Genomic DNA, 19,989 nt, shown 5'->3' with positions numbered 1-19,989 from the left:
TAGATCATGCGAGAGGCACTGTCATCAGAAATACATTTCTCGTAATGTTCATAATTTGGATGCTGCATGCACTCATTTCTGCAAGCACTTGTGTCTGGGGCTCTTCTTTGGGAGTTTGGGACCGCAACTGCATTGAGGATGGCTCGCTCAGATCCTGGGAAACAGTTACGGTGACTGTGACAATTCCATGTTTGCTCTAATCTTTTGCGTACTGGCTACTCCCACGCTTAGGGCAACATCCCCTCGACTTCAGAAAGATGCTCGTGTGGACACTTTTCTCCAAAAAGCTGTGTTGATATAGAAAGATTGGGAAAAAAACTAGCTATGAGATGGGTGCCTCACGTCTTTAGGCCAATTAAGTTGGCTGCTCACCAGCTGAAAAAACATGCAGCATAAAAAGGGGGAAAGTCAAAGACCAGCAGATAGGGGAGTTTCAATGATTGCAATATCTTTAAATTGACATGGGAATATTACAACATGCTAGAAAGCCGGACCTTTTCTGGCTCAAACTTTCAAATCCATTTAAAATCACAAGCTCACAATTACACTTAGCAACCCAAGCACATGTTTTTCCCACACAATCTGCACTACTAATGCTTTAAAGCCCCCTTGCAAAGTAAATGCCAGCAAGAGGCCAATTCTAGGCCTTAGTGCTTTCTTTACGTGACCCAACTAATGCAGCATTGCCTGTAGCATCAATGGTACCGCATTATTTTGTGTAGCTGATGCTAACTGTCTTAAAATGAAGTCTCACTGTTTACAACTTCTTCGGCCACTGACTTTGATTCCCTCTAGTTTATATAACTAGACTATATTTCTAAAATAAAAGACATAAATTTATAAGGAACAAAAACAGCCTACATAAGGAACAGATATGCATGCATGTGATCAAGTTGTACGCTTGAACCCCTGAATAGAGATCATTAATACAATTCACAGTGGGCTTGGTGCTCATTTCACTCAGAGTGGAGCGGTGGTGGTGGCAATGCAGCAGAGGTAAAATGGGAAAGGCACTGGACATTAGGGGTGTAACGGTATAACAGTATACCATTATAGATACCGTGAACAGCTTAATTGAACTATAATAACCGTCACATTGTTTATACCGGTATACCGTTTTAGGGCCTACAGCTATTAAGTGAGCTTTTCAATCTGATTTGGAAAGGCTGCAGTAAGCAAGTGCTGCACATTCTGGATCTTGCACTGTGGGATGTGGCATTTGGCAGACAAGCGTATAGGAAAAGTGAGGCCACATTAGTAAATGCAGCTTTGATGCTGTGACCGCTCTTTCTCTGTGATCAGTAGTCGGGTTAAAGATCAGCCGATTTGTAGTTTTCCCACCAATGTGAAAGATGGGGAACTACACATCACAGAATTCAAAGCAGGGAATAAACTTGATGCCCTTCTGATGCATGCCCACAAAAAATGTTAGCTCTGTAAAAGGTATGAACACTGGGCTCATCAGTGCGTTGTGCTAGTATATAAACTGCCCCCCCCCACTGTCCTCCATGTAGATTTACACATTGGCACTAGAGGTGTTGCTTCGCTTGATCCTTCACATGCCTTCTGCATATGGCACTGGACTCAAGCAAGCAGGACAGATTCTACATTCGATTTGAAGTATCCAGAGCAAAGGGGGTGAGATATTTCTCAGGTCTATCCTCAATTTGTGACAACACCCATGAAAGCATTCCTCCATCTCAACTCACATGACAAGGGTCCTAATGCACTCAGACCTGGGGAAAATGGTAATGACGGGGCTGTGGTGATGTGGTGGTCTAGGCCATATTTGTGCCAATATGTATTTTAACTTTGTCATTTTCAAAGAGTTTTTGTGCCACTATCTTTAAGAAGTTAAATGTATTGCAAGAATCAAGAAAGAAATCAACAGCGCCCACTGAACGCTGTCCTGTTAGGATTACATGGTCAGTGGTGACTCCAACATCAGACCTTCATAATACACCAGGCAGACGGTAAACAAGCTATAGTCATTTGATCAATATGCAACCTTTTGGTGAGTGGATGTTGGCTATGGCATTTTGACAAAAGAAACACAATGACATGGGCTTTCAGACCTCACATGAGTGACTTTTCTCCCTTTAATGGTATAAAGCGTTATCTAAACAAATATTTATGACTGATCGGAGCGAGGGGTCATGATGCCAATGCCATGTGGTTCTAAAATAATGCAGGTCGAGGCCGATTTTCAAAGCAATGACCTGTGAATGAGCAGCGAGCTCATTGCTCAAAATGTGCATTTTAACACTTCCAATAGTCACTCTTTCATTCAAGGCGATCAACGAGTGAGCGCCGTGAAAGACCACATCTGCAGCCGCCTTAGGTTCCTGGAGGATCTGCTAAGAATGTGCATAGACAAGTTTCAAAATGCTCACAATTTATGACCTTTAAGAAAATATTTGTTAAGATTAGTTAACTCCGCCTGCTATACCGCGATAACCATGGTATATCGTCATTTGGCAAGACGGTTATCATAACGCCATAAAACCATTACCGTGACACCCCTACGACAGTGTAGTGGAGGGGCGGGCGCGTGCGACAAGATGCATGATGGTATTAATAAAATTAAGCAGTGTTGAGATGAGTACTGGCGGCAGCATGGTCGGGAGGGCATGGTGGGGGAGAATCGTCTCCATTTGAACTTGTTTATGGACAAAATCCCAGTGACGTACTGGATATCATGCGACAGACCAGCAACCATCCAATGGTACAAAACATGAAGTAAGTGGGATGAAGAAGGTGGGAGTTAGAAAATATTTCTCTAGAATCAACTTTTTCTCCAATTTCTATGGACCCCCAAACATTTTACATTTGTTTCGATGTCCTAACCTGACTTTTCACAGTGGAGCACAGCCTTCAGCTGCACGCCACTGGGCTTTAGCTCATTGTTATGGGGAAAATGACACCTTCTTAAGGATATCAGTACTGAGAAACTTTGTTGCCACTTGTTGGTAACTTTTTATCATTGTGCAAAGTACGTTAAAGTACTGCACACTGGGGAAATTGTGTTTAATTGCCCTAGAGACCCTCTCGGGATTTTTTGGTGATTGTACAATGTGCCTTGGAACAGACTGGTTGCAGCAGTAGCTTTTTCTTGTATTTTAGAAACCTTTAACCAAGCCCTACCATGTTTACCGCATTTGGCTCATGGCTGTGGCTAGTGTCTAGACTGGCCATACCACAAGGTCTTTTGTCTGTTCCTTTGGCCGTTTTGTCCCATCGCCTTCCCCCTGCACTTCCAGGCCTGGGACTTCCTTATTTGGGCATGTACCTGCCACAAAATCTGCCTCTTTCACTGGTCCCTGCAGGGCACATGTGTAGGCACCCAGGAAGTGGTATGGGACTGTCTGGCCCCATTGCACACTAGTGGTGCAAGGGTGTCTGCTGTGCATGAGAACCCCAGTGGTCCCCATTGGACCACTGCTGGTGTTCATGCATGGAGCAGATCTTGCCATTGGCGGCCGGGTGTGATCAGTCACCTGAATGTGGATAAGAGGAGGGGTCCTGCATTAATTCCAGCAGATCAGCAACAGATCAGAACTGATCTGAAGAAGGAGACAAGTATCTTGAGGAGCCGAATAGAACAAAGAACGATCATGAGATGCACTTGAAGAGGGCTGGTAACCAACTCCCGCTATTGTCCCTGTTGAGCCCTACTTTGCACCTGATATCAGAAGACCTGTGAAGGTGCTTCCAACCCGTAGAGCAGTGAGACCATTCACTCTTAACGTGTCCTGATAACCCTGCAAGTATGCCTGTTTGGAAGTGTTCCTAGGACATCCATTGGGCTGGCCAGATGAATCTTTGATTGTTGTGCAGGAGTGTTGCCGTTTCGAATTTTCGACCCAAGACTTTGGTGAATCCCAGCTTATCCAACAAAACACCCTTCTGCTGAATTTCGTCATCCCATGGCCTTTGGGCTAAGAGGTAGGAGGCTGCGTTATTCCGCATGAGTTGGGTTCGCCTGCGTCACAATGCGACAGTGATGATCGCTGAAGGTGGTTTTCCCATGTTCCTTCCATGCCAGACCTGTGTTCGCACCCGCCGCACCTGGAAATTGAACAGAGGGCAAGAAATTGTATCTCAGACGAACACTTTGACACCTGCCAAGTCTGCACCAAAACTGAGCTAAGGGCAGTGAGTAGGGAAGTCACTTACCAGTGGCCCTTTGTGCATCCAAACGCATTAACCCATTGAAGGTTCTTTTTTACCTTCCTGTTGGCTTGGGTAGTATTCACTTGATAAAGCCCTCCGAAAGTCGGGAACAGCTTTGTTCAACGTAGCAGATCCTCTCCTAATTTTTGGAAACCATTTCAACCCTTCAGAATTCTTCCCCTAACTTTTCCCTGCTCTCTAAGAATAACTTTGTGAACTTTACACATAATTGTGTGCTTTTACGCATGCATTGAACATTGCGCACAAGGCCCCATTCATCCTTGGGCCGAACGTATAAAGTAAGGGTTGCCATCTCTGAAGATTCTCAGTGCCACTAACGTTATTCACACTTTTCCTTTGCAGGTATTGGTCAGTGGTCGAAGTGTACGAAAAGAAGTAGTGGAACTATGTTCCCTGCTGGCCTGTCCCCAATCCCCACAAATCCTATCCCCATGTCCCCTCCACACACAATACAAACCCCCAAACACTTGCACCTTTTGTTTAAGGGAACGTTCAGTGCATAGCACTGAAAGTGCAAGTTTCAACTTCTTCCTACACTTTCATTTTAAAACGAAACCATTCCGGAACGGTTTCTTTTTAAAAGAAAAGTATAGGAGCTGTAAAACGTAATTTAAAAAAGTAGAGGAGCACCGCTCCCGACCGCTCCCGCTCACTTCGACCACTGGTATTGGTAGAGTTATTAACTTTCTCGCACTGACTCCAGTGACTATACAAATGTTACATAGTGTGTTTGTGTGGTGTTTTACTAGTGCATTTCATGATTCATTTGTGCTGTTTTTGAGTCTATAATAAATAGTATATTTTTGTATACTACTGTCTAATTGTAGTTCTTGGGGTTTCACTGTGTGTTCTGATTGGAGACCCCTGATTACTCTCACTCCTCTGGGGATTTAGCCTTGACTGCTCTCCAAGCTACCGTGAATTGGTCTGGCTATCTTTCCAGAAGTGTCCCCTATTCATCTAACAAGGGTGGCCTCCAAAACATCTGTCCACCAGGGTAGTGTTTAGAAATCCATTCTAACAGTAGGAAACCTCATCAAGACCCATCTTCAAGACGCACAGGGAAGAGAAGGCCTATAATAAAAACGTCATGTTGCACAATTTCCAAGTTGGAGTCAAGGTGATGGTCTTACTCCCTATAACTCAAAACAAGTTAATGGTCAGATGGCATGGACCTTACGTGGTCACTGAGGACATATGATTCCTTATCTACAAAGTTCAGCAGGCCAATAGATGGAATCCATCACACCTTTACGTGGGGATATAATTTGTCGCAAGGGCCACTGGTCTCTCTGCAACCCTGCAACATTGTAGATCGATACTAGTAGAGTTGGTCTTAAAAGGGGCTCGTAGACGTGGCTTTCCAATTGTAGAACTAACCTGTATATCTTCAATATGTATCCTACCCAAAGTGACCAATGTAAATGTGTGATAGGTTTCTGGGATGGAACCTGGATTTGTGATGTCACATCGGGATAAAACTGGGCGGCATATGCTAAGAAGATGAGCGCTCCGGAGGATATTTGTTTTTCTGGTGTGATCTGTCATTTTCGTTGTTAAATAGAAGACAGTGGGCCTCATTATAAGTTTGCCGGTTCCGGTAGTACCGGCGCCGGTAAGCTAACGGGGCTGTTACTACCGGACTGGCAAACTAGGAGTTCTGCTCGTGGGTGCCTTTCTGCCCGAAAGGTCTGACCTGGCGGGCGTATCAGCACCCACGAGCAGAGCATGTGAATCGTGCCGGTGCGTCTGGCTTCCCCATTATCATTGAGCCCTATGGGGCTCAATGGGAATGGGGAAGAATATTTTACGGCGCCCACGAATGGGCAATTACCGGGTCCAGCAAGGCCGTAATGACCCGGTAATTGCCCATTTGTGGGCCCTGGAAAAAAAAAAACGGTACGTCTACTGCAAGTATCATAATGAGGCCCGCCTCATGGCTGAGTCTTCCGTTCTTGTGGTGGGGAGTCTTTGATGGGCCCAAGGTTCTGTGCTGATAATTGGTGTGACTGCTAGAGAGCCCCGGCCATGCCTATACAAAGTGGTAGCAGAGGAGGGTCGCTAGGATATTTCGGCGATAAGCCATCTCGTCCCACCGCATGCCCGAAGGGCTGTGTGGCGACCTGTGGAAATTGTTCCATAAAATCACGTGTGTATGAAGAGAAGGTCGACAGGAGACTCCTTTGGAGGAAAATTCCTGCCCGCTTCGCGTGGGGCGCCTATCAGACTGGACAGCACAGTGGCAGGTTGTGGGAGAGTCTGTGATCCATGAATGTCTCCCTTCCCACAGATTCGGGTGTCTCCTATCTTTTACTATGTGTGCTGGCCAATAGCAGGATAATAAAGTCCCGGAAGGTCAGTACAATTGCATAGCACAAATAAAGAAACAAGTAATTTTGTGGGGTGGAGTGGGAAGAAAATGTGGCAACAAGGGGAGGTGATGGACAGAGGGTATAAAATGGTCTGCTACAATCATTGTTGATTAACATATGCTTAGCTATAGGGGACTGATATAGCCCACCAATAAGCCTTGTAGGATGTCTAATATTATGCAACCTTAATTGCGACTGTTTCTCGCTATCCAAATAACCTCTAAATGTATAAAATGTCTGACCGAAGCGGGCAGTGTTGTCAGCTCCTATCAACCAATTCTGTTCCACTGTGCTGTTTGATTTGTGCTTACCCAGCAGCATTACTTCTTGCCTGGTGTACGCTTCTTTTTGGACTACTTCTGATATCTTATTGACTACATGCTCGTCGAAGACCCCTGATACATTTTGGAGGCCTCAGCAAGCTCCTCAGTTCCCTCGTCCAACTGAGGTTATTCCAGCCACCCTTTCTGGGGGGGGCGGGGCCGGCAACCGCAGACCAGTTCTATGCGCACCACCAAGGAGGTTCTGCAGATGCTGTGTTGCCTGATCTCGAGTGCTGACTGCACTCAGGAGGATGAGCGAGCCAGCAAGGAAGGCTTGGAGCCGAGAGGGCTTGAAGATATCTAGGACACCTGAGTGTACCCGTGCATGAATGTGCTGTGTCATGATTGCATGCCCATGAGGGGGAGGGATTCTCTTTTATGGTGTTTAGGATGCATCCTCAAGGAGGGAGGATGATTGGCCCTAGTAGTCATAGATTTTAGTACAATCCACCCCATAGGGAGTGGATGTGTGGCAAGCACGTCTGCGTTAGAGCAGAAAGCTGCGTAGAAAGTAACAGACCCCGTTAGACAGGTGTTGCATGTAGTGCAGGCCATTTTTTTAGTTGCATCATTAAGGCAGAAAGGGGTTATTTTCATTTCTTTGTTGGATTGGCGAAGGAAGCGCGTTATAGAATAGTATATAACAGAACCTTTATGGTGATCAATTGTCAGTGGTTATACGTGCATGAGAGGTGAATGGGGGGGTGAAAGAGAGCAAAGGGAACAAGGGAGAATGGAGAGAGGGGAAGGGGCCATAGGGACTGTTAAGACGGATTTCTGAACTCTGTCCTGGTGGCGCAGAAGTTCAGAAGGCCAACCTAATTACTTGGAACAGGGTAACCTCTGGACGTGCCAGACCAATCAAGGTAGCGATCGCGGCGGTCAAGACTAGGTCTCAAGAGGGGTGAGGGTGACTGAAAGCCCGCAATGAGCACACAAAGCAAGATCACTTACAAACTACTCCAAACAGTTGTTATATTAAAAATCTATACACATTTATTTCAAGGCCTTTAAAACAATGACCGTAGCGAGAAAATCACAATATAACAATAGTAAACCAACACATACCATACCAATACAATACATATACAAATACAACAAGTCTCAAGCGTTATATGCACGAAATATGTAGTCCACCTAAAAGGGAAGGAAAACAGGCAGTGCGAAATAATGCTTAGACCCAGTTCGCCTTCAGAGGCACCTCACTAGATGGAAGTCCGAGCCCTGCGAAGAGTGGAGCCTTATGCTCAAAAGTACCTGCACACGCTGGTGCCAACGGGCAAAAGGGGAGTCTCTTCTAAGGAGATCAGGCAGTTCAGTTCAGTGCACAAATGAAGGAGAACAAGTTCCGCGACTCAAGCGCAGCCTCCACAGTGGGCAGAAGCAGAGCGCGAGTACGGAAAAGGGTGCTGTTTAACACAGCGGGGAAAAGCAATGGGCTCATGCAGGAGGGCGACCAGATCCTAGCTATGCTACTCACCGGTCCCCGATGCAAGCAGACCCATGCTTCTCCGCGTCAGTTTCAGCAGCTGGCAGGTTCCGAAGAGCAGGGAAAGCCTCGTCGTCGTGTTGAGTAAAAAGACGTCCCAATCGAAGAAACCTGCACAGTTTGTTACCACAGCAGGGCAACGGAGCGGCCGTGTGTATCTGAGCCAAATGTACACTACTCACTTCAGACCTGGGAACGCCAAGTCTACGAAGCGTGTGAGAGTGACAAGGACTCGAAATACTACACAACCTGGCGGCGGTTACAGAGCAAGACTCCCGTGTAAGCTGGTCAGTCAGCTGGATGGCCCAGAGACGCTTCCGAAGGCTTACTGGCAGGAGATGATGAAGATGCCGAGAATAGCTGTTCCCGCTATTCCAAGGGTCGAAGTACCAGTACAAGCCTTCTGGTTCGATCAAAGGTGAAAAGGGTTTCACAAGACGACAGCAGTGCAGAGGAGAAGTCCTTCAGCGGGTCACCAGCGATTCCTCGGTTCAGCCTCTTGGTTGCAGGATACTTGGCTCCTGTATTCCTTCGTTCGTGAGAACTCAGGAGATCGACATGGTAGTGGTGTTTCCAGCCCCCTCTTATCCACAGTTCCCTTCGCGCCAAAACGGAGGGGACCCAATGGGAGATCCGCTCATTAACACTCACACCATTCGTGGACCAATCAAGGACCACGGTGGTCCCAGGCATTCACACCACACTAGACTCTCTGGCACCCAGGATGTGTATTGGGACCAGACATCCCAGCCCACACCCTGGACGCACACACAAGACATGTAGAAGCCCGCGAAAGCATCTGTGTTTTGCGGGAAAGTACATGCCCAAATAAGGAAGGCCCCGGGTTGGCTCGACCTGGGGAAGGTGAAGGGAGCAAGACGGTCAGCGGACAGGACAAAGGAGCCTCGTGGTCTGGCCATTTTGGGAGCCAGGCCACCATTTTGGGTTAAGCGCAGAAAACGCGCTTAGAACGCCAAAAGGAGCTCAAAATACAAAGAAACGATCGCTGCCACCATTCCCGTCCCTGAATCACTTGCACCGATCAGATACAATCCTAAATGAGTATCTAGGGCCTGTAGAAGGCTAGAGACCCAAGAGAGCTGTAACTTAGCTTACAGTGCCCTCTTGTGTCATGTTGCACGAAAGCCGCAACATGATAAAAGAAACTACGGGAAACAGCGTTCCCCGGTACTGACTGTCTTAAGGGCATGTCAGTTTCCCCATAAGAAAGGAGCGAAAGCCCAGAGGAGTGCGGCAGAAGGCTGCACTTCTCTGGCAAAGTCAAGAACAAGGTGAAAAACAACAGCAAAAAGTTTAGGGGTTGCCACATGGAAGGAAAATTACCTACAATTACGAAATCTTTCCTAACACTCGCCCTTCCCAGACTATGGACAGGGGGAACTAATCCACCCCTAGATGAATCTCTTGTTCAGGTCGGTTAAACATTCTGGACAACCCATCAGCATTGCTATGTTGGACACCTGGCCTATGCTCAATAGTGAAGTCGAAGCCTTGTAGACTTATGGACCACCTAAGCAACTTTGGATTCTCCCCCTTCATGTTCATTAGCCACTTTAACGGCTTATGGTCAGTTTGTACAGTGAAGTGGGTCCTATAGAGGTAGGGCCTCAGCTTCCTTAGGGCCCACACAACAGAGAAACATTCTTTCTCTACCGTGGACCATCTGAGCTCTCTGTCCTTAAGCTGGCGACTAATAAAACCAATAGGGTGTTCCTTACCCTTCTCATCTACTTGCGATAGTACAGCTCCTATCCCAGTGTCAGAGGCGTCCGTATGCATGATAAAAGGTCTTTGATAACCAGGGGCCCTGAGGACAGGGGCCTGGCACAAGGAGTCTTTTAAGCCATTGAAGGCCTTCTCACACTCGTCGGTCCAAGTTACCTTCTTGGGTTTCTTCGGAGTTGTGAGGGCAGTCAGAGGGGCAGCTATGGTGCCATAGTCTGCCACAAAATTGTGGTAATACCCCGTGAGTCCTAAGAAGGCTCTCACTTGGGTCTGCGTAGTGGGGGTAGGCCAGTCTTGTACTGTTTGTACTTTACTGGGTAGAGGCTGTATCCTCCCTCCACCTACTTCATGTCCAAGGTAAACCACTGAGCCTTGTCCAATCTGTCATTTACTAGCCTTTATGGTCAAGTGTGCTTTCTGAAGAGCCTGGAGAACAATCCCGAGGTGTTTCACATGGTCTTCCCAGGTGGCACTGAAAACTGCTATATCGTCCAGATATGCAAGACAGAATTCGTCCAACCCATTCAAAACATGATTCACAAGCCTCTGGAAAGTGGCAGGTGCATTCTTCAACCCGGACGGCATTACCCAGAATTGGTAAAGGCTGTCTGGAGTAGAAAATGCTGTCTTCTCCTTGGCATGTTCTGCTAAAGCTATTTGCCAATAGCCAGCAGTGAGGTCAAACGTTCTGAGGTATTTGGAGGCACCCAAAGTATCCACCAGCTCATCTGTTCGAGGCAAGGGATGTGCATCTGTCTTGGTGACAGCATTCAGAGCCCTGTAATCCACGCAAAACCTCAATTCAGAAGTGCCTGCCTTTGGAACCAAAACCACAGGGCTGGACCAAGGACTACTAGAGGGTTCAATCACCCCAAGGTCTAACATCTTGTTGACCTCGGTCTTAATATAAGACCGTACTTTGTCTGACATCCTGTATCCCCTACTTTTGGTAGGTACACTGTCTCCTGTGTCAATGTTATGTTTGCACCAAGGTGTCAAACCAGGCGACTGTGAAAACAGGGGGAAAAACTGCCTAAGCAAACTTTTCACCTCAGCCTGCTTATCAGAAGTCAGGTGAGGGGCCACTCGGACACCCTCAAAGGAGCTATCTGAAGGACCGCTTTGGAACAGGTCGGGGAGAGGTTCAGACTCCTCTTCCTCAACGTCTGAAGCCAGTAGCAGTGCTGCGATTTCGACTCTTGGGACGAAAGCCTTCAGCCTATTCACATGAAACACTTTTGGAGCCTGTCCAGGCCTTCCAAGGTCCACTAAATAGTTAACCTTACCCAGGGGCTCCACCACTGTGTAAGGGCCTGACCATTTGTCCTGTAAAGCTCGAGGCCTTATGGGATTCATGATCAGGACTTGCTGACCAGGTGTAAAGTTGATGAGGGAAGCTTTCTGGTCGTACCAATGTTTCACCAGCGCTTGTCCTGCCTTCAATTTATCACTAGCCAAGCCCATCAGAAGTACCATCCGTTTTCTGAGCCCTAGCACATAATCAACTACGTTGGTAGTTACAGGGGGAGTGGGCATCTCCCATCCCTCTTTGACGATGGCTAAGGGTCCCCGTACGGGATGACCAAACAGAAGTTCGAAGGGGCTGAAGCCAACACCCTCCTGTGGTACCTCTCGGTAGGCAAACAGTAAGCATGGTAAAAGAAGATCCCATTTTCTTCTCTGAGGTTCCTCCAGAGCCCCAATCATGCTCTTTAACGTTCTGTTGAAACGTTCCACCAGACCATTGGTCTGGGGGTGGTATGCAGAAGAGAACTTGTAGGTGACCCCACATTCTTTCCACATAGCCTGCATTTACTTCGACATAAAGTTGCTGCCACGATCCGACACAACTTCTTTAGGGAAGCCAACCCTAGTAAATATGCCAAGTAAAGCTTTTGCAACTGACTTGGCAGTTACAGTTTTCAATGGGATGGCCTCAGGATACCTGGTTGCATGGTCGACCAGCACCAGGATAAACCTATTGCCCGAGGATGTTTGCGGGTCAAGGGGACCAACGATGTCGATCCCAACCCTTTCAAATGGTACCCCCACAACTGGGAGCGGTACCAACGGAGCTTGGATTGTCGCGCCAACCTTACCAGACAACTGACAGGAGGCACAACTCCTGCAGTGACTTTCTACTTGCACCCCCATCTTGGGCCAGTAGAAGTGCATGGATAACCTTTGCTTGGTCCTCTTCATACCAAGGTGACCAGCAAGGGGAACTTCATGCGCCAACTGCAGGAGGAAGGGCCTAACAGCAAGGGGAACCACCAACCTCCTATGGTCTCCTTCTGTAGACTCTGTGGGCTCACTATACAGGAGTCCACCTTCCCAATAAATCCTATGCGTCCCAGGAGGTTCACCCTCAAGCTGGGAGCAGGCCTGTCTCCTTAGGCCTTCCAGAGATGGGCACTCACGTTGGCCTTTACTGAATTCGTCCCTATCAGGACCTCCTTCAACTAACAAGTCTTTTAGTTCAGGATGATCGTTGGGGTCAAATACTTCAGGCATCGCCACCTCCTCGTCAGGCCCGGGCGATTGACCAACTTCCTCCACCGCAGTGGTAGGCGAGCTCGGGGGAATATTCTCTTTCCCTCGTCTTGACTTGTCGACTCCTTTCGCCTTGGGTTTCCCCTTCGGCTGGGGCGGCGTATTGGTCTTGGCCAATGCTGCCCGTGCTTGAGACCGTGTGTAGGGTCTTTCGGCAGTGTCTCCTATGAGCCCTAAAGCTCTGAGATCATTACCTAACAAGACCTTTCCTGGGACGTTTCTCTGAATGCTCACTGGAATCCTGACTGCTGTACCATTTAAAGTAAGATTTACAGGTATTACTGGAAACATACGGAGGGGGCCGTCAGCCAACTTAGTGGGCATCAGAGTAGCTCTGGCAACTTCCTCTGAGTCTACCAAGGTAGAATCCACTACAGTGCGACTGCACCCACTATCCCTAAGAGCTGGAGTATCTACTCCATTGATCAGCACACTGTCTTTAAAGTAGTGCTTGGTATTATCCGGAATCCTAGCATAAGCCTCTGCGACTTTAGGCTCCCAGGAACCCAGGGAAACTAAAACTACCTCAGCCTCTATCCCGCTGGGAAATGAGTCTGAGGAGAAGGATGCTCCTGTAATCTCTTCTTCCTCGTAGGAGGAGAAGGCCAGATTAGCGGAGTGGACCCCCAAAGGTCTAACCTTACACCGGGGATCCCCCTTCACGTGGTCAGTTGCTCCACAAGCAAAACAAGATCCATTGGGTCTGTTTACATAGGGAGGCTTATTATAACCAGAGTTCTGTTTCGGAGGCTGACCTCCACTACCCTGTAAGTTCTCTTGTGTCTTACCCTTATTTTTCTTTTTGTGGCCCTTATGAAAAGAAGATTTATCAGATTCTCCACCCTCCATATCTTTGGACTTTTTCCCTTCCTCCTGCTTACCAGGATGAGTTTTGTCCTTATGGGACACTCGATGTGACACCCATAAGTCTGCTGCAATGGCCAGCTTCTTAGGATCTATCTCCTTTGAATCGGCCAAATGCTGCTTAAGCTCCGGGGAAGAAGATGCAAAAATGTGTTCCAGCATGACAAGATTTATCATGCCTTCGAAGGTAGAAACCTTATAACCTTCGACCCAGCCAGTTAAGTTTTTCAAGGATTCAGTGACATAAGATACCCAAGTACCACCTTCCTTTTTCTTATACTCTCTGAAATGTTTCAAATATTGGGCTGGAGTCTTCCCAAACTTTAAAATGAGAGTTTGCTTTAACATTGCGAAATCAGCTCGCTCAGCCTTCGACATTTCCATAATGGCACTACAGCCAGAATGGGGCAGTCTGCTGAGTAACCAGGCAATCTTATCAGCATTGTCAACTTGTTGAACTTCGCATGCATACTCAAACGCATTCAGCCAGTCCATAATGTCATTCCTTTCTTCACACACACTGAGCAGATCTTTCGGAAACCGTGGATGAGAGGAGGCCCCAGACCCATGTCCAGGACCTTTGGACCCATATGCAACCTGAAGATTGGCCAATTCCAACTGGTGATCCCTGTCTTTTTGTTTTTCTGCCTGTTCAAGTTTTAGTTTGGCTATGCTGAATTCAAGCTCCTGCTGCCTAAACCGCAGCTCTTGCTTCTTGAATTCAAGCATAGCATCCCCACACTGGCAGAGGAAACATTAGACATCTCGTCCTCCCTGTCCTCGTGGTCGCGATGGATCAGTGCAGCGGCAGAACCGTCGGTTCTACCAGTGAGAGCAGCCCCACCACCTTCCGCACTGTCCTCAAAAGTTATAGCGTCAAGCTGCGCTTCTTGCCACGCCACAATTCTTTGGATCATTTCCAATTTCGTGCCTTGAGAGGAAACTCCTCTCTCCGCACACATCTTTTTCAATGTTTCTGATTTGGAAGCATTTAAAGTTAACAAGGTATTTGTTTCCATACTGTTAGATAGGACTATGGCCTTTTTAAAGTTATACTACAACAATTCACTACGTGTCCTGGTTGGAATAACCTGAAATGCCTTAGTTCGTGCGCAACACTGGATACCTTCAGTCGTATCCCACCGCTGTACACCAATTTGTTAAGACGGATTTCTGAACTCTGTCCTGGTGGCGCAGAAGTTCAGAAGGCCAACCTAATTACTTGGAACAGGGTAACCTCTGGACCAGCCAGACCAATCAAGGTAGCGATCGCGGCGGTCAAGACTAGGTCTCAAGAGGGGTGAGGGTGACTGAAAGCCCGCAATGAGCACACAAAGCAAGATCACTTACAAACTACTCCAAACAGTTGTTATATTAAAAATCTATACACATTTATTTCAAGGCCTTTAAAACAATGACCGTAGCGAGAAAATCACAATATAACAATAGTAAACCAACACATACCATACCAATACAATACATATACAAATACAACAAGTCTCAAGCGTTATATGCACGAAATATGTAGTCCACCTAAAAGGGAAGGAAAACAGGCACTGCGAAATAATGCTTAGACCCAGTTCGCCTTCAGAGGCACCTCACTAGATGGAAGTCCGAGCCCTGTGAAGAGTGGAGCCTTATGCTCAAAAGTACCTGCACACGCTGGTGCCAACGGGCAAAAGGGGAGTCTCTTCTAAGGAGATCAGGCAGTTCAGTTCAGTGCACAAATGAAGGAGAACAAGTTCCGCGACTCAAGCGCAGCCTCCACAGTGGGCAGAAGCAGAGCGCGAGTACGGAAAAGGGTGCTGTTTAACACAGCGGGGAAAAGCAATGGGCTCCTGCAGGAGGGCGACCAGATCCTAGCTATGCTACTCACCGGTCCCCGATGCAAGCAGACCCAGGCTTCTCTGCGTCAGTTTCAGCAGCTGGCAGGTTCCGAAGAGCAGGGAAAGCCTCGTCGTCGTGTTGAGTAAAAAGACGTCCCAATCGAAGAAACCTGCACAGTTTGTTACCACAGCAGGGCAACGGAGCGGCCGTGTGTATCTGAGCCAAATGTACACTACTCACTTCAGACCTGGGAACGCCAAGTGTACGAAGCGTGTGAGAGTGACAAGGACTCGAAATACTACACAACCTGGCGGCGGTTACAGAGCAAGACTCCTGTGTAAGCTGGTCAGTCAGCTGGATGGCCCAGAGACGCTTCCGAAGGCTTACTGGCAGGAGATGATGAAGATGCCGAGAATAGCTGTTCCCGCTATTCCAAGGGTCGAAGTACCAGTACAGGCCTTCTGGTTCGATCAAAGGTGAAAAGGGTTTCACAAGACGACAGCAGTGCAGAGGAGAAGTCCTTCAGTGGGTCACCAGCGATTCCTCGGTTCAGCCTCTTGGTTGCAGGATACTTGGCTCCTGTATTCCTTCGTTCGTGAGAACTCAGGAGATCGACATGGTAGTGGTGTTTCCAGACCCCTCTTATCCACAGTTCCCTTCGCGCCAAAACGGAGGGGACCCAATGGGAGATCCGCTCATTAACACTCACACCATTCGTGGACCAATCACGGACCACGGTGGTCCCAGGCATTCACACCACCCTAGACTCTCTGGCACCCAGGATGTGTATTGGGACCAGACATCCCAGACCACACCCTGGAGGCACACACAAGAGATGTAGAAGCCCGCGAAAGCATCTGTGTTTCGCGGGAAAGTACATGCCCAAATAAGGAAGGCCCCGGGTCGGCTCGACCTGGGGAAGGTGAAGGGAGCAAGACGGTCAGCGGACAGGACAAAGGAGCCTCGTGGTCTGGTCGTTTTGGGAGCCAGGCCACCATTTTGGGTTAAGCGCAGAAAACGTGCTTAGAACGCCAAAAGGAGCTCAAAATACAAAGAAACGACCGATGCCACCCCTCCCGTCCCTGAATCACTTGCACCGATCAGATACAATCCTAAACGAGTATCTAGGGCCTGTAGAAGGCTAGAGACCCAAGAGAGCTGTAACTTAGCTTACAGTGCCCTCTTGTGTCATGTTGCATGAAAGCCGCAACATGATAAAAGAAACTACGGGAAACAGCGTTCCCCGGTACTGACTGTCTTAAGGGCATGTCAGTTTCCCCATATGAAAGGAGCGAAAGCCCAGAGGAGTGCGGCAGAAGGCTGCACTTCTCTGGCAAAGTCGAGAACAAGGTGAAAAACAACAGCAAAAAGTTTAGGGGTTGCCACATGGAAGGAAAATTACCTACAATTACGAAATCTTTCCTAACAGGGACACAACAGGGAGGGGAGGAGAGAGGGTAACAATAGTGGCCTATCGGGATAGCCCCCTCAACCACCCTAAATATCGTGATAACATTCTAAAATATAATTTTCAATGGGTTCAGGACACTGAAGGACAATGTTTCCATGCATGGCCAGGGGAGGGATGGTTTCACAGCGAAATAATAGAACACATGTTCTCATAACTATTAACAAAGTACAAAGGTCCTAAGCTTACGAGTAGACAGAATATTCTAGGGTTGTGGAAGCTCTATGAAGAGAAAAGGGAAAAGCCCACAAAACCGGGTAGTAAGACAGGTGCAGGGGCAGAACAGCCAGTGCCCGCCCTCCACCGTATGGAGCATACCCAGCATTAAGGCCTGTAGCAGGATATACAAATCTGCAACGGGTCTCCCCACAAAAAGGAGAAGGGGAAAAGGGGAAGAAGAATAGCAGGGAGACAAAACGAGGGGACAAGCATGACAGGAGAGACAAGAAATACTTGGCAGACATAGAAAGGAGCACACAACAGCAGGTGGACGCTTTGTTCAATTAAGCGGACAGAGTAATAGAGAAGAAAGTGCCAAGAAAGGAAAGAGAAAGGGGGGGCACGAAGGAGGGACACGGGTGGACATCCGTGAGGATAAAGTTTCAACTAGATAATGAGCACGACTGAGGGGGAGGAGGAGACAGAAATATTGGACAAGGACATTATTGTATCCGATGAGGATGAAGCGGAAGAGGAGAGCAGCGAGGATGAGGAAGACAAACAGTGGACACCAGATAAAGAGAGGGGAAGGGGGCAAAATCTACAGGAGGAAGAGGGCATCAGCTGGAAAGAATATTGTGGGTAGCACTTGATGCCAGAAATACTAATGTGTGGAGGCCATTGACTGGAAGGAACACTGTGGGTAGAGCATGTGCACTAACATGTGAAATGTCCTGGCCAAAGCCCAACTTTACTATTCAGTAAACAAGTTCTAAAACTCCAGACAAATCACTTGATGGTGGCCTAATTTTAGCAGGTGAATCAGAAATGGATTCACAAGCTGGAACTACTGGTAAATACTATTATTAAAAAAGAACCAGTTCATGTCTGCCCTTGTTTTTGCCACCAGCTCCTTCCCTGCTACCATCGAGGCACATGTTTTAATGGCTACAACATGACTATATGAGCCCCCCAGCAATTGGACTTCTCTAGCTGTTCATATGCCATTTGTGCACCCCTTCTAGTTGAAACACATTTACTTCTCAAGAGATAAATACAAATGAACACAAATACTTAATTAAACCATTTTAGTAATAGACAGGACTCAATGATGTTTTTGTTTTTAGAGGTATTAAATGATATACATCTTGTGAGACTCCTTAACTGGAAATGGCTATCCGTAGGCCTCCATAACCTGTTCATTTTGGAAAGTCTCAAGGGCATTAGAGATTGTGGGGTTCTGTACAATCTGGACCTCTTCACTTATGTGGAAATTCTGCGAACATGCTTGGAAAATACTTCAGCGTTTCCACTATAGTGAGGACAACATTTGCTGAAACAGTCCAGTCATAGGCTCACGATTTGTTCTCGGAAACCCTCCATTATAATGTTTTCTATGATTTTCTGGATGAATCAGAATGGTAAAAACAAATAACAGTGGGACAGAGGCCTACCATGTCTATGTCCCGGGTAACATAGATGGCTCATGGTACTGTTTTGTTGACAAAGTCTTGACTATCTTACACTTAGCTTCTGCTTGTGTCACAACTCTGGCATACAATCCCTTGGTCTTGATAGAGGAATGATGGAGAGAGGGAATGGTTTTTTGGTGCATAGATGGACACAGGCTATTCCCCTTTTTTTGACTGAGCAATCAGTTGACCATTTTTACCCATTGAATATATGACATAACATTGATATTGCATGTAAATTCTTTCAGACTAATGACTCATTAGTCTGAAATAATTTACAATAATGTTTTTTAGACATTTTCGCTGGTTCATTTGAGATCATCATGTACGGATGTAATTCAATTTTAGTGCACTAAGTACTGAATTTTGTGCAAATGAATGCATTGTACAATAATATTAAATATACATTTGTGGTTACTTCCAAAAAGAGACATCCTACCTGGCAATTGAAGAAAATACTTGAAGGGTTCCATTGTTACCCTTTCGGATATTTCTTGCATGTCTTGCATTATAAGGAACCACCTGTGAAAAGAGCAGTGCACATTTTCTTGATCCAATTGAAGGTATGAAGCAGGTTTCTCTTTTTTTAAAATTTGAAAGGGATGTAGTTGCCATTAGTAACAAATGCATTGTTAACTGTAAATACGTTGCATGACAAAATGCCACACTCTTCAAAAATCTTAAAAATGTTACTTTAACTGGTATATACAAAATTATGACAAACGGGTTGTGGGCACTCTTTTAAATAGGCTATCTTTGTTAGTTTGACTCGTATTTTGCATCCTCCTTTCATGATTACGTGCTGCTGGTTTTCTTTAAACAACTTAACTGAGAGCAGGAGAACTTAAACCAGCGTTATTCGAACTGTGGCTTTATGGCCAGGGAGACCAGTGACCAGCATCCACGTTCTCAATAAGTGAAAAACAAAATGTGTCAAAAGGGCTCGGCCCAATTCAACATGGCCCCCGCCGCACATACTGAGTGCACTGCAGGCTCGTCCTCAGGAGGAAGGGCTAAAGGGCTGGAACAGAAAATTAATACAGCCTGGAAGGTGCTCATGTTTTCCTCTTTTTCGAGAACAAAGACCTTCCAAGCTGCATGTTTCCTCCTCATGTATAATGCAAGTGGACTTGCCTCCTTCCACTTCCCCCACCCACTGAAAGCCTGGCTGCATCACTACCAGCCTCCTCAGTGCCTCCAACCTTCTGTTGGGGGATATTCAGATCCTGCTCTAGACCCTAGCACACATGCTCCCCCTCAACTCCCACCCACTCACCCTCCTTGGTTGAGTGGGTGGGAGTGGAGGGCGAGTGCAGATGTTAGGGGTCAGACCTATTTTTCGAGGCTGGTTCAGGCTTCTTGACCACTCAGCTTGCATACACACCCCTCCAATTGCACTGTTACGCGCATTCTGCTCCCACTCCAAGCCTGCAACAACCATGCTCACCCATCCACTCACCCTGGATTCATTAGGTGGGAGAGGAGGGGGACTGCTACAGGCTTCTTGACCACCTAGCCTGTT

At 47.1% G+C, this 19,989-nt stretch overlaps 1 protein-coding gene across 1 annotated transcript in view; it reads right to left on the bottom strand.

Moving 5' to 3' along the window:
* The window catches only part of LOC138453733 (geranylgeranyl pyrophosphate synthase-like), a 126,060-nt gene extending 107,075 nt beyond the window's left edge, over nucleotides 1-18,985 (bottom strand). Inside the window, exon 1 of the mRNA XM_069606854.1 lies at nucleotides 18,907-18,985. Coding sequence (XP_069462955.1) covers nucleotides 18,907-18,976 — 70 coding nt within the window. The 5' untranslated portion in view covers nucleotides 18,977-18,985. The remainder of the gene's footprint in view (nucleotides 1-18,906) is intronic.
* Nucleotides 18,986-19,989: the final 1,004 nt, after the last annotated feature.

Source organism: Ambystoma mexicanum, chromosome 4p (genome assembly GCF_040938575.1).
Source record: "Ambystoma mexicanum isolate Mex_15411 chromosome 4p, UKY_AmexF1_1, whole genome shotgun sequence".
In the NCBI taxonomy this organism is placed as follows: Eukaryota; Metazoa; Chordata; class Amphibia; order Caudata; family Ambystomatidae; genus Ambystoma; species Ambystoma mexicanum.
Note: the sequence above shows the minus strand (reverse complement) of the source record. Positions and strands in the feature narration are given on the sequence as shown.